Source organism: Vanacampus margaritifer, chromosome 8 (assembly GCF_051991255.1).
Source record: "Vanacampus margaritifer isolate UIUO_Vmar chromosome 8, RoL_Vmar_1.0, whole genome shotgun sequence".
Taxonomy (NCBI): domain Eukaryota; kingdom Metazoa; phylum Chordata; class Actinopteri; order Syngnathiformes; family Syngnathidae; genus Vanacampus; species Vanacampus margaritifer.
In genome coordinates this window covers 8980355-8996181 of record NC_135439.1, presented here as the reverse complement: position 1 = coordinate 8996181, position 15827 = coordinate 8980355, and the positions used below count along the sequence as shown (strand labels likewise).

Genomic DNA, 15827 nt, shown 5'->3' with positions numbered 1-15827 from the left:
TTGGGTTTTGTAATGTTGCAGTGACCACTTGTGGCCGAGTGAAGAGAGTACATGTCAGACTTGTGAAGGAAACTGAATTTCATTGGGTTAAATGAGTCTCATCAAACTAATACTATACACTAACATGACTTAGTTGTTTTGAAGTTACCAATTTACTTTCATAATATTTATATATTATATAGTTGGAATTCTCAGCAGAATGTTTTATATTTTGACTTTGTTGAAGAAAATAGTTTTTTATTCTTAAAAATGACTTTGTTGTGAAAAACGTATTGTAAAATCACAATGCACTTGACTCGTTAAACCACTGTTTTATGTAAAATATATGAAAATTATATGACTTTATTTTTTTCTCTTAGCATAATTTTCGTATTTATAATTTATTCTCAGAAGAGTCGATTCAGTTTTATTCTCATAAATGTTTGACACAACTCAAATTTATTTTCCATGTGTCTTTGTCATATTTATCCGTTTCATTACTATTTTATTGTAAAATTATACAGTGTACTCATTTTAAAATAATTTTTCAAAAGTTTTTTTTCTTGTAAAACTTTATTCTCCTAAATTACTTGGAAATTCGTGTAATATTTAAACTTTATTCTCCAAAGATTCAGTGCACATTATATTGCAACTTTATTCTTATAATATATATATATATTGTAGAAATAGGCTTTATGCTTATAAATGTACATTTAAAAAGAGTACAACTTTTCATCATTTTTTTCCTTGTAAATTGATTTTATTCCATTTTGTGTGTGTAAAATATGACTTAATTATTTTAAAAATACTGCAAAATTCTTATTTTTTTGTCTTTTAAACTTATTCTTACAGGGTACATTTGGTTAAAATTGTAAATTATTATTTTTGTAAATATTCTATCTTTATTGTCACAAATGTTAAAATCTTTTAATATTTTGACAAACAATATTTTTTAGATTATGCAAACTAAGATTCCTCATGGAAGGCAGTTCATCTCCCTGCCACCAGAGGGATCCCTGAGCATATATTTCAACCGTGGGACGCACATTAAATTCAAGCTTCTCCAGAGGCCTTCAAGTGCCGGATTTATGGCTTGGCTAAATATATCAGTGACATTTTAACAGGAGTTGCGTGGATATAAATGTAATGTGTGTTGATATGTTTACAATGTCAGCAAGTAGTTAAATTTTTGATGCCTCTCTTCTCAGATCCGCGGCTTCCTCTCCAGGTTCGACAACGTCCTGCCTGCCAGCCTGGCCTTCGACAAGTGCACGGCCTGCTCGCCTGTTGTAAGTGGCACAGCCCCCCACCTTCACCCTTTCAGATTGAGAACTATTTTAGCGCGGTGGCCTGTGTTGTTTTTAACTTATCCCATCAGGATTATAGATGGCGTGTGACCCAAAATGCAAAAATGGGGAGAGGGGGTTGGTTGGTGTCGTGCGTATGTGTGCAGAGGGGTCTGCAGGGGGGATTCCCATAATCCCTACTTTCTTGCTGCAAAGTCAGGAGAGCGTGTGTTGAAATGTTGTTCCTGGAGGAATACGGAATGCCAAGAAAAGCTGGAAAATTAATCAGGGAGCAGTTGCTCTCTGTTGTCCGTGGCTGTTGTACACGTTTGTGTGTTGGAGCGATAGTCCTCCATTTGGTCTCTCACAAAGAAGAATTGCGATATGTTGCATCACACATTGGAGACAGGACCATGGAAGGAAGGGATTTATTGGTTGATTGCGTGCTACATTTGAACAAACAGAATAAAAACAATCAACAGTGGTAACCCCTGCATGAAACCCCAATTTGAAATACTAATTCTGGCTTTAAACCCTAAATTTAAGCATTTACTGTAGTTTCAAACCCTAATTTAAAAACTTAGCTTTAACCTTAAACCCCATTTTTAAACCCTAACACTAACTATAAAAGTCTAAATTAACTCATTCACTGCCATAAATTCATTTTAAAAAACATTATTAAAAATTAGGGCCGACGGGCGATATTTTTATTTTATTTTAATTAATCGCTTGACTTCACTAGTTAACTCACGATTAATCACAAATTTTATATCTGTTCTAAATGAACAATAAATAACAATAATGGCAGATCAATGGCAATGAATGAATTAGAAAAAAAGAAGAAAACATAAAAAATTTGGGGCATCAGGCGATTAAAAGTTGTAATCATAATTAATCGCATGACTTCACTAGTTAACTCACAATTAATCACACATTTTATATCTGCTCTATGTACAATAAAAATTCTAGGTTTTCATACTCTTGTTAACAAAAGTGAGAAAAAATGTTAAACTAAAAGAAATAGTTAAAATAAATTTTTGACGTCTATAGCCGTCAATGGCAGTGAAGGAGTTAAAAATCGGTCTCGGGCGGCCATTTTACCACTTGCCGTCTGACAGAAAATGACATCACAGTTCAGGGCTCAGGTAACTACCTGTTTTATGTGTTTGGTCCACTTAAGAAAATATTCCGAACATTTTTGCTTTGACTTCCCCTTTAAGGCAGCAACAGGCGTTTACGGTTCCAAACCGTACTGTGGCGAACCGAGTTGAACTGTACCGCTAGATGAAAACGTGGCTCGGGTGTTAAAAAGAGCGAGACAGTGGGAGGAAGTGAAGGGCTCGCCAAAGTCTCCCTTTTATCCCCCAATCTCAATGCGGTCTTTGTGTCCATAAAAAGGTCATAAAGCCACAGATCTATCACTTTCATGTGAAGACCAAACCCACAAGGAGGGGGATAAAAGTTTCTCCCCCCCCCTTCATTGCTAAGTGTCTCGTTTCTGTGACTGATGAGATTATTAGCACAGTACAAGCCAGTGTAGTCAAGAACAATCAAGAACATGACAGAGAGAGAAAAAAGGTTTATTTTGATTTGCTTTAAATCCCACCCACACATTTTCCCCTCCCTGCTTTCGTCTTTGAGTCCACTTTTTTTTCCCTTTTTTTTTGTTTCTATCCAGCCAATTTCACATCTCAATCTGCAGTTTTACACTTTTGGCTCATTCCTGTTCCTTCTACTTACCCCCTCCCCCTCCGTGCCCAACAGTGTGTGTGTGTGGCAGTGGCAGTGGCAGTCAGCTGTGTGCTGTCCGGTCACCATGGAAACAAAACAATTCGGCCCCTGTCTGGGCTAGAGCAGTTCCTGTAGAGTTGGGGCTTTTTTCACTGTGTGTGCGTGCTTCCTTACTCTATCTGGGACCGCGTGCCAATAAAACTATGCAAACGCAGAGTAAAACACCACTGACGTGGATTCGTCTAAAATGGTGCCAGACGCCTCTTTACTATGAGCTACTTATGCTAACACCAGCAAATATGATACCAGAATTGGAATTTGTAGGGGTTTTCCATGGTTAAATAAATCTTTTGATCCTTTTCCACTACATGACATGGTTCTACTCGCGACATGGTTCACTTTATGACTTTGTATTTGCTAAATCATTATTTTGAGGACAGAGATGCCAAGCATTTAGCGTCAATATCATAATATGCGGATTAAATTAATTTTGCTTTAAAAAGTGAATTTTGGTCATTTTTGAATAATGAACTCAACACCCTGTATTTTACAGTGTCTCGCACCTCATGTTGTTTATGGCTTTTCACTTCCTGTGTTCTTCTGAAATCCGCTCAGGCCTGAGTGGTTACTTAATGAGTCAGTGCATGGTTTGTGTGCTTTCAAAGCAAGCGGCGAACGTGCCGGGGAGACCATGTATACATCAACGCGGGCAGTCAAAGCCACTGAGTCACTGGGAGGTGTTTACTCGTCACCTACAAAAAAAAAAAAAAAAAGATCAGACCACAGCGGACCCGCCAATCGTGGGCCGCCAAACACAAAGCGTGACGGTAAACTTGAGAGGGGAAAGTATTTCGAGAAAACGCAATTTAGGGGCTTAGATTGTGTTATCATATAATATGCACGGCAACTAAGGAGGTGTCTAGTCAGCAGGAAAACTTCTCATTTTGTTAAGTTGATAATTAAAATAGCAATGCTGCAAAGTGCAGGTACCATTTAAAGGGACTGATCTATGACTAATCCTTATTTGACAGCCCCCTCAAAATTGTCCACTTTTTTTTTTTAACACTAAAATATTTTACTAAAATAGTATTCTGTCCAGTGTTTTATGTCAAAATCAATAAAATACATTTTGGCTATGGACAACATTGGCAGCCCACTGTTAATAAAAGAAAAACCGACAGTGGTCACAGAAATAACTTGTCTGACAAAAGTAGTAATAAACATTTGATGAAAATGAACCAATGAAAATCAGACATTGCTTTTGAATTGTGGTTCAACTATTAAAAAAAAACAAAAAACATCAACTCACCAGTAAGTAATCAGTCAGTCAACCTATTTAAAGAGTGACAAGTAGTCACTGTGCTGTTTGATGTCATGGTGTGTACCACATCAAAACATGAACCACAGGAAACGAAGGAGAGAGTTGTCTCCAAAGATTAGAAATCAAATTATAGACTAGCATGTTAAAGGGAAAGGCTACAAGTAGACCATCTCCAAGTAGTTTGATGTTTCTGTGAGTACATGTAGTCCACTTGTGTATGAAGTGCATCTATATTGGCTACATCATTTTAATTAAAATGAATATATTTCATCTTAAAAAAACATCCAACAAAAATGAAATTGTGCTTCTTCTTTTTTTTTTCATTTACCATTTCTGTTTTTCTAGGTCCTAGACCACTATGAAAGAGAAGGATTCCACTTCCTGTCCAAGGTGTTTAACTCATCACACTCCTTCCTGGAGGACCTTACAGGATTGACATTGTTACACCAGGAGACCCAGGCAGCAGAGGTAAAACAGTCTCAGACTCAACACAAAGTTGTTAAGTGCACCTAGTGTCATCATCATCATCAAATTCCCAATTGAGATCAATTAGAATTGGACTAAACAGAGGAGAGAGCACGATTGCTGCTGGTAGTGCTTTTGAAAGTGTTAAATATTCATCAATATGTAGCTGAAAAGAATTCCATGTCCAAGTACTCATTTAAATTCTGTAAATGTAAAAAGCCTTTATTTGTAGTGCTCAAGGCATTGAAAGACCCTATTGTACGTTTACTCACAAAATAAATATAAATCAAAGAGAATTACACATATACCCGGTACTTAAAACAACCAAACTACGTTTGCTTATGAACAGACCCCGCTAGCTTAAGTTAACTTAACTTCGCTCTGAACTTTTCACTAATTTATAATGGAAACTTCCATTAACATGCTAACAGTTAGCATTTATAATCGTGCTTTTACAACATTCAAGCAACGGCTAACAAATGCTAGAATAGTACATTGTAGACAGATAATGTAACAACTCAAAAGCATTATGTTCTTTATCCGCTATAAAAAAAAATAATGTTATTCAACTTTCTAGTTATAGAAGTACAGTAGAAGTATGTTCTTCTTCGTTTGTGTCTGCATGATTTTATTATACTGTACTGCCTCCTGGTGGCTAAGGCTGATACACAAGGAGCAGCACACCAAATTGTATTGTTAAATTGTGCTTTACATTCTATTTAATTAATTTAATTATGTTATTACTTCATGGTTTTATACATTTAAGTATATGGAGTACTATTTTTATTTTATTAAAAAACAAAAGCAGAAAAATGTGGTTTGGCATTTCTATTAATTTCTATGGGAAAATACGATTTGAGATTCAAGATTTTCATTTACGAGCATCGGCATCGACTTGGATTTCAAGGCATCACTGTCCAAATGTTTTTATGGACATATTGTATTAACATAGGCATTTTTTCCAAAAATTGTTCAATTCAAATAAATGTATTGTTTGCTTTTTTTTGTATATAATAAATACACTTATGAGTAAAAAAAAACAACTATATATTTAACATTTTATTTTTTCTGAATAAATACTTGGTTAATTTGCTATAACTAAATAAGTTATACATACATAAAAAGTAAGATATAGTATGAAAATAAACTACTACATATTTTATTTATTCATCCATCCATTATCCGAACCGCTTATCCATTTTCACTTTTTTCATTTTTCTTTTCACCTCGTCTACTAATAATCTGCCCAACCGACCTTTTTTACACCTCAATCCCTCTTCTGGCAAAACCTTTGTTGTATGTGACTCTCCATCCTCCCTCCCTCCACCTGAGACCTTGTGCAAAATGACAGCCAGCTTCAAAGGCAGTGTTGCCTCACTCTGTTGTCACGGCAACAACACACGGTATACAAGCGACCGCGGAAACGAGTGGTGTAAAGTTCTGAGAAACATCCCAGAATACCCGGGCGGTGGAATATGAGTGTTTTTCCTCAAGACTCCCCTCTGACATGAGACGGAGGGGGGAGACCGAAATACGGGGGGTTGGGATCAGGTCCTGCCAAGCTGTGGGAAAATCCCACGTACTTCCTCTCCGACTCCTACTCATAACACGGAGGCGGAGGAGGTCGAGTGAAGAGTGGAGGGAAAAGATAACAGTGGAGGAGAAAAAAAAAAAGAAAGGATGTTTAAAGAACCTTTTTTTCTGCTCAGTCTTCCTGGGGACACCTTTTCTCCATCTGCTGCCATCTATCTCATGGTCGTTTGATGAGAAAGCGTGTTGAAAGTCTCTGTGGCCTAATCTGGCTGTCTTCAATGAGAGGATGAAGGGATTGTTTTTCAGCGCTCAGCCCGCAAGCGCCGCAAGTCTTTCCTGTAAACACATTAGACAAATTCATGGAACTTGAGAACAAATATTGCTTATTTTAGTCTATTTTACTAAGGGCCCCAAACCTTTTTACTTCCTCTGAAACGATGGCTTATGGCATGTCATGCAAGACATAAGAGTGTTCATAATCTTGGCAGTGTTTTAAAAAAAAAAAAAGTCAAAATCCTTATAATAGCTTGTTATCAGCATGGTGTATTCCAAACAAAAATAACAAATAATAAAATATTTTTTCCCTTGTGAATCCCAGAAGGAAGACGGTGGTGCCTTGAAATAAGTGACAAGATTTATGTTTTTTCGAAAATAAATACCAGCCGCCATTTTAGCCGAACAATTCTTCTACCAAAGAGGCTTCAATCTCTTTAAAGTGGAAGTCAACCTTAAACATTTCTTGACAATAATATGTTATATATATATGACCTCACTAGTCTATACATGACATTCTCATTGTGGAATAAGACTTATGAAGCAAAATCCAGCCTTTTTTTTTTATCCATCTCATTTTGCCACTTGCTGTCGACTGAAGATGACATAACAGATGCTCAGGTAACGACCAATCACAGCTCACCTGTTTTCTCAAGCTGAGCTGTTATTGGTTGTTACTTTGTACCTGAGCAATTGTGATGCCATTTTCATTCGACAGCAAGTGGCAAAATGGCCTCTTTCTGATATTGATAAAAACTGCTGGATTTTGCTGCTTAACTCATATTCCACTAACAGAATATTAACCAGAATACCTTATTTAAACCAGTGGAGCTTATTATTGTCAAAAAAAAAGTTTTTTGAGTTGAATTATCCTTTAACTCATTCACTGCCATTGACTGCTATAGACGTCAAAAATTCATTTGAACTATTTATATTAGTTTAACATTTTTTCTACTTTTGTTAAGAAGAGTATGAAAACCTTTTTTTTAATTGTACATTTAGAACAGATATAACATTTGTGAGTTAACTAGTGAAGTCATGCAATTAATTTTTTTTATTAAGCATGCGATTAATTACAATTACAAATTTTAATTGCCTGACGCGATTTTAAATAAAAGATTATAAAAAAATTAAGGGCGTCAGTGGGTCAAAATTTCTAATCGTAATTAATTGCATGACTTCACTAGTTAGCTCACGATTAATCACAAATTTGATATCTGTTCTAAAAGTACAATAAAAAAAAATTCTAGGTTTTCATACTCTTGTTAACAAAAGTGGAAAACAATGTTAAACTAATAGTAATAGTTCAAATGAATTTTTTACATCTATAGCCGTCAATGGCAGTGAATGAGTTAATACCACTCCATTTTGCGAAGTTTACTGTCAAAGTGACTATATATTAAATAAAGATAATTTCGTTGTATTTAAAACAACCACATTATTATTATTTTTATTTTTACATGATGTCCTCTGGGGATAACTTGTTAAGAAATCCAAATGATTTGAGTAGCGTTCCCTGCATGGCTCATTTGTATTTAAAAAAAAAATTCTTAGTATGTGCTCTTATTTTCCCTAAAGATGGTAGCATGAATGTAATGTGTGCGTGTGTGTGTGTAACTTTTCTAATGCACGTCACCAGAGGGCTGTAATATGCACTTAGGGCCTATTTCGGGCAAATCGTAACCTGAGAAGTGCTTTTCATGCGGTCACTGCACGGTTTTTGGGGGAGTTCAAGTTTGGTTAAAGTTTAGACTTTACTCAAGTGTATGTGTGTGTGTGTGTGTGTGTGTGTGTGTGTGTGTGTGAATGGCTCCTTTGTGAGAGCAGCTCCGCCGAGATTAGGTTAGGAGCTTTCGGTAGGATGGAAAATGTGTGTCGTGAATCTGGCGTCTGGCCAGTTCGGTGCTTGTATTTTCAAAACTTGTTGCATCATTTGGGTTTAAAAAAAAAAAAAAGAAGAAGAAGTGGCGGCGCTGTCTACATTGGATTTTGAGTTCATAGTTTGATTTATAGTCACGGCTGTGCTATTGTTGGACCGCAGTGTTGGGCTGTAACTGCCTATTAGAGCCAGTGCGCTGACTTTTATATGTTGTGCGCCATCCACAATTTGCCTTTGCGACCGTTTTGCTGCTCAGTTGTGACGGAGAAAGAAGCTAATATTTAGTTAAGCGTGTGATCAAATATAAACAAGGATTATAGCACAATAGGGTAAAAATAAATGCTTTAATATTGCTCTACTGGGCCATAGGTTTCGTCAATCTAATGACTTCATACATGCTGTAGATTCTATTCGTTCATTTATGAATCATGTATCCTTCGGTATGTCACTTCCTCCTTTTTTGTCCATTTCCAGTCAGCTGCTGTTTATTTTTGCGTTGTTTTTTTCTTGTTGCCATAAATCTGTATATGTGTGTGGCTATCCCACACAAGAGGATGTGTGACCAACTGACCCACACGATACAAAGACCCTTTTTCTGCGCCCACCTCCTGCAAAGTGGCCCTTGCCAGTAAGTCACAAGACAGAGCGGCCATGTTGACCTCTGAGAAGACTGTCTCACTTGTCCCTCCGTTTTGTCTGCTGACGTGAATTTGCGTGCGCCCCCCTTTGGAGTATAGTCGTCATTTCTTAGTTCTTCTAGATCAAATCAAATGTCTGTTAAAGCTATTAGAACAGCGTTTGAGTGAAAATATATTTTCCGTTGGATGATTTTACATGAACTCTTTTTACCGCCAAAAAACGTTAAACGACGTATACTAAAATCCAAAAGAATTCCGGCAAAAGCGTACATTAAAAGGACATTCAGTCTAGCGCCATCTAGTGGTGAACTAATAATTAATTCATTTATAAAACCGACTGTGTCAATAGTATGCAAAAATATGTTGTATTGCATAAACATATATATTCTTTAATGTAATCGTAGTAATTATATTACTTGGCTGTAGTATCACCTTACTAAGAGCTGCCATGTTTCGTCGCCATCTTCCTGCTACGGATGCCCAAAGGTACAAAACTTCGTGAATGTAGTTAGCCCGGGTGATCACTGCTTTTTTTTTTTTTTTTTAATTATTATATATATATATTTTTTTACACTAGCTCCTCCCGCTAGCCGCTCTTGTTAGCCACTCCAGCCTATGGCTCCGACTAACTTCCGCTAGCCGCTCTTGTTAGCTGATCCGGCTAATTCCAGGCTTCACAAGGGTTGCCAAATCGCCGTCCCCTCGCCGAGATGCTCGTTTGCTCACCCAAAATAATTTGTGGTAGGCTTGCGAAATGTGATCTCTGAGCCACCGTAGTGTTGCATGCTCCTGCGTGCTTCTGATCCTATTCTTTGCCCACTAGATGGCGCTAAGGACTCCACACTGGGTCTTTAATGCCACGATTTTATTCAAATATATGTAACAAGCGTGGAAAATAGTAGTAGAAACATGCGATTAATCGTGATTAATTATGGAATATTGTGCGATTAATTAATTTTAAAAATATTTTTTGCATGATAGCACTAAATAAAATATGTATGGGTCCCAACCACTATGCCATGTGAAATTATCCAATTTCACTTACTTTATTCCCCCATTCCAAAAAAAACTACAAATAATGTATTTGTTTGTATATCTATGCCAGCGGTATATAGTGACAATTAAATGTTGTTCCATTAAATGGCAGAAGGTTGGTACATGTGTATCCACTTTTTTTTGTAACATTTCTGTTTGGTAGTGTGCCAAACTCAAACTCTTGATGAAAGTACAATATCTGATTCATGCGACGGATGACATATAAGGTGGCGAGTTACTTTTCAGAGTACTGCTCATTGCTTTTTATTACTTTCTTTCCTACTTTCGTAAGTTCATTTAGCGTATTTAGCCTTCCAATGAAAAAGTCAATTTCAAATGACAGCTGTAGAGGGCGCTAAATAGCAATGGGAGGTTGTTTATTTAGTAGTTTTGGTGGGACTTGTTTAAGTAGTTAATCACAAATGATCACATTTTAATCAAATCATCAAAATAAATTCAGTCTTAGCTCTGCTTTCTTTGTAAGAATTGGCTGACAGGTTTGGCAAATTTTTACTCCCTGAGGTCTTCGTACTACAACGGCGGATGTGTCGCTAACATTTAGCAACCTTCCCACAAACATCCTCTCGGTTCTCTCAAGCATGTTTTCAAAAATATCATAAGAACAGAAAAGTGCGATTAAATATGCTATTATTCTAACACGACCCCCCCCCCCCACAAAAAAAAAAATCCCCTAGCACAGTTGCGTAACAACCATTTTTGGCAGTCAATAAGTCCGTTTCATCGCAATGAAAGTTGCATCACTTTCTGCGTCAAGAGTTTCTCATCATCGGATAAAATCCAAGGTAATCTCCAGATGTGTGTTTGTGTACGCTTGCTTGATAACAGTGTTGCCACTAAATCATCAGTCATTTGCGAATGCCCCCCCCCCCTCCCAGAGGGAGGAGGAGCAGCAGGACACCGGGGCCCACCTACGCTCACTCGGGTCGCAGCTCCCCGACGTCAAAACACAACTGCTGACGATAAAGTTGATTTAGTTTTGTTGGCCGTCGGCGCTCTCGGGCTCTTCTCTTCCTGTCTCTCTGGCCCACATAAACACGCCGACGCAAACACACACTCGCACACGGCGGCGTCAGAGGGGCCCGTGTATGTCAGAGCTTTATCCAAACACAGCTACGGTTGCTACATGCGGCAATTATTACCAGATGGAGAAAAACACATTAGGGCTGCCTTTTCATTAGCAACCTACGCACGCACGCACACACACCAGTTCCTCATTTTAAATTTCAAAATTTGTCCTTGGATGGTCCTGACTCTCTAGTGTAGCTCCATGATAACCATATATTAGAAACAGCTCTCCGTATGATGCAGTGCAAAGTGAACGTTACAGTAATCTGCAGCGATCAAGCCTTGCCACAAATAGTGGGGGGGGGGAACAAATGATAGTCATTTACGTCCCAAAAAACGGTTTATAATTGCCTGTATTAATAGTTTACACTGTTACTATACCACAAACCATGACCCCAAAACACTTAAATGTAATTTCAAACTTATCTTACAACCAAACCATGAACTTAAAACCAAGGTATGTACTGACCCTGTTTAACTCATTTGCTCCTAACATTTTTAATGTTTTAAGTTTCCCAAAGACGTATTCATACGTTTTTGAATGTTTTTTTTTTTTATGCTACAGCATACAGAGAAAGGATGAAGAAATGGTAGTAATTACTATTATTATTTTTACGAAAATAAAACTCTGAATATCGACCAATGGTCTAACCTCCTCATAAATCACATTTTAATGGAAAAAATATCTGCCTCAAATAAAAAACAAATATCAAAATTTATAGAAACATGGTCTACTTATATAGAATTTTTTAACCTAATTCTGGTTACTTAATTCTGTCTGTTAGCGAGAGCCACTACATCGTGATAAATTACATTGATGTTTCTGCATTTGGCAATTTATTATTATATTATGTTATTAGTATGGAATTTTTTTTAATGGGCTTTAGGTGAACTGATGAATACACACACGCTCGCACGCACACACACACGCACATACACATACTCACCCACATACAAAAAAAATATATATATATATATATATTTAAAAAAAAATAAAATAAAATAAATGAGAATTTTTATTTATTTTTTTTTTAAAAAAGGAAAGCAATGATGATGTCAAATCGGATGAACAATACTGAGCTCTCCTTAAAATAAAATAAAAATAATAATATTACGAAAATAGCCAGCAGGTGGCAGCAGAGTAAAATAGATCAACTAGGGCTATGTTGAAAAAAGCCCACAGCTCTTAACAGATTTGTGAATAATGATGAAACTTTGCTATATTCTAATGCCAATTGCTGCAAAAGGGAAACAGATCAAATGTACCTTTTTTTTTCCTGATTAAAGAAGAGACTCTAATCTTTCTTTTGGTATTGGTGTTTTCCGTGTTTTTATAGCAATAGAACACAATATTCTGTGGGCCTTGCAAAATCAGTCAAAATCCAGTAAACCAGCCGGGAGCGAAGGGGATTGCTTCAGTGAAAATGGCTGGTAGGGAATGATTTAATTAGTTTAAAAATATATAATAATCGCTTGACAGCGCCAATTATGAATAAATTATTTGCAGCAACTTCAATTTTCTCTATATATGACCTGCTTTTGTATTTTTGTACATTACCTTTTTTTTTATTATTATTATTTTTTTCTATGTGCGTGCGTGTGTGTATTCATTAGTTCACGTAAAACCTATTAAAAAATCCCATACCGTTCACCTAAACCGAACACTTCCAGCCAGAGTCGTGAGGCCGTCAGGAGACCAGAGGAAGGACCAAAGAAATTGTATTTTTGTACATTACCAATAAGCATAGCATGCATGCCATCGTCATCCGGTATCACCTATTCGAAGCATGCGTGTATTTCGGTGTCGGACGCGCATGCAAACGATGCCGTCCCGCCACGCTAATAATAAATACACGCAGGGAATTCATGTCTGCTATGCGCGGACATATTTCAGCTACCATCCTTTCTTTACATAGATTGTGCATTTAGTACTATACATAGGGAGGCCAAATCTCCTCGGTCACCCACTCACTAAATTCAGCAGCATTATGTCAGTCAGCGCTTGACTTATAACCTGCCTCGCTAACCTTTTCCAATCTTGTCTTGCTCGAAGGTTGCGGTCCTTCCGAGATGGTATTTTTATCTTCAGCTAGATTCCTCTTGCTCGATCCTTCAACTCCTGGGCATTCGAGGCATACAATGAAGGCCATTGTGGAGTGTAATTATATTCCTCTTCTTCCTGGGTGGCTGAAGTATTAACTTGCAAGCCTCACAGTAAGAAAATTGTTTTGGCTATCGCGAGATGAAAGGAAAAACCATTTCACCAACATCGACTCCATAAAAGAACACGGTATCTTGTTTTGTTTTTGGAATGTTGTGACAAATCTTTTACAATTTCAATAATGTGTTTTAGATGAAAAGAATCCCTTTTGGAGATGCGTACTCTCACGAAATAATAATGTGACTTTGAAGTAAAAGCTTCACAATCATTTTGGTTAGTACGTTGGGTTGTTTGTTGGAGAATAACATTGCTATTGCCATATCAACACTGACTCATCTATTGATTATTAACTCATTCACTGCCATTTACGGCTATAGATGTTAAAAATTCATTTTAACTATTTCTATTAGTTTAACATTTTCCCCACTTTTGTTAACAAGAGTATGAAAACCTAGAATGTTTTTTATTAAAAATTAAAAATTCAAATTTTTATTAGTATTAAAACAGATAGAATTTTTTGGATTAATCGTGAAGTAGTGAAGTCGTCTGACGCCCCTAATTTTTAATAATCTTTTCTTTAAAAAAATTAATAAAATGATTATAAATTTAAAAAAAAGAAAAAAAATATATATATTTTTTTTTTTAAAGAAAATATTTTTTAAAATTAGGGGCGTCAGGCAATTAATTTTTTTAAATTTTAATTAATTGTATAACTTCACTGGTTAACTCAATATTAATTAATATGGATGCATCATCCTGGGCAGACTAAATTTCCTTGATTGACTATTTTTAAAGTCGTATGATGATTGTAATACTTTCTTCCATCAACTTTTAGATTTGTAAAGAGTCTAGATTGTTTCCAAGCTAGAAAAAGAGGCGTTAAGTAACACGCAATCTGTGTCAGGATTTAGGTAAGAAATGATGTCATCATTCCTCAGAGTCCCCCCTGGTCTATTATTCAGTCCCTGTCGAGGTATGCAATGCAAAATATTTGAGCCTCGCCGAGCTATTCGCATTCGAAGGCTGCAACCATCCAATGGTTATTATCATCACAGACCAATAAAAGTATTTATATTCTTCTTTAATTTAAAAAAAGAAAAAGAAAAAAATCTCTTCCTGAATCCTTTTTCAGTTAGCAACATTACAGTTAGCTGACAAGTCTATTACAGTCTCAAAAATGCATATATGGGAAAAAAAAACATGACATGGGGCATTGTGTGTCAGCATTTTAGGGTAAATGTGATTATGTGCAGAAGGAACAAATTTGTTCTCCAAATTTAGTTTGATTGTTGCCAAATTTAAACACTAGAAACTACTTAATAGTTTTTGCAATTGAAAATTAAGGCAGGGCGATATAGCGCAACACAAAATCTGAATTTCTTTTTTTTTTTTTTTTCATAGATTTTCCCCATTTGCTTATAGAAAAAGCAAGGAAGGAAGAAAGGAAGTTATTCATTTTTTTCCGCAGTTGAACATCATAAAATGAGCTGTCAAATTTTGCCGCTTGACTGATCAATATGTCTTTTGTCAAGCAAATTTTTGTTTTCTTCTTCAAATAAAGCTGCTCACGTTAGGCAAGTCGACCTTTTGAAACATTTCTCTCAGAAGCACATACTACGGGTCAAATATAGGACAAATCACTCTTTTTTTTTTTTTTTCCAATGCATACATGGACACCGTGTATTTGTCATTTTGTTAGTGTAAGCTTAAAGCAGCACCTTATGCAAGTTAAAAAAACAAAAAATGTCCTAATTAATTAATTTTAATAAATCAATTAATATTCCAAACCTATGGTTAAGTGACAATGGTGCTCTAATTGTGGATTTACATATTTTTCATTAGTCAGTGATGTTATAACCAGCAGGCAATAAGACAAAGACATTTTTAGCTAACTTTATTACTGTTCCGAATATTATTAATAAATCCGTCCATGGGGTTGGTGTCATGAAATTGGTGCGGGTGGAGGGCATTGGCACCCGCGCCAGCTGTCTCTCGCCAAAATGGGCTCATACAGAATTACCGATCATCAATCACAGGGGAGTTATTTTCATAAATAGGACCCTTAAAGCCATCTTTTCCCCCCGCATGCACGAGGAAACTATTCATCCTATACATGGATCCTGCTTACTGGCGCCAGTAAGCCCAGTGAGATGTCTTCTTCTGGACTGGCAGCTGGCTGAAGTCTCCGTCAGACAGTCAAAAAGATCCGCTCGGCACAAATGGACCAGTAGGCGCTAATATCCATCCCTGTTTTAGCACTGACTCGTCCTCATCTTTGCTAACTTATCAGCCCTATTCACCAAATTATTTTTTTTTAGAATAGGTTTTTACTTGTAAACATTCGTACGTTCTTTGTGAGGCTCGTGTATTTTAATTAAAGGATGATTTTTATGACAGATTGTTTGTTAGCAGGTGTGCTAATCTCGTACGATATATCCGG

General features: G+C 36.5%; 1 protein-coding gene across 1 annotated transcript in view; it reads left to right on the top strand.

Annotated features, from left to right (window-relative positions):
- The window catches only part of atg7 (ATG7 autophagy related 7 homolog (S. cerevisiae)), a 44177-nt gene that overhangs the window by 16706 nt on the left and 11644 nt on the right, over positions 1 to 15827 (top strand). Inside the window, exons 17-18 of the mRNA XM_077573531.1 lie at positions 1188 to 1268; positions 4663 to 4785. Coding sequence (XP_077429657.1) covers positions 1188 to 1268; positions 4663 to 4785 — 204 coding nt within the window. The remainder of the gene's footprint in view (positions 1 to 1187; positions 1269 to 4662; positions 4786 to 15827) is intronic.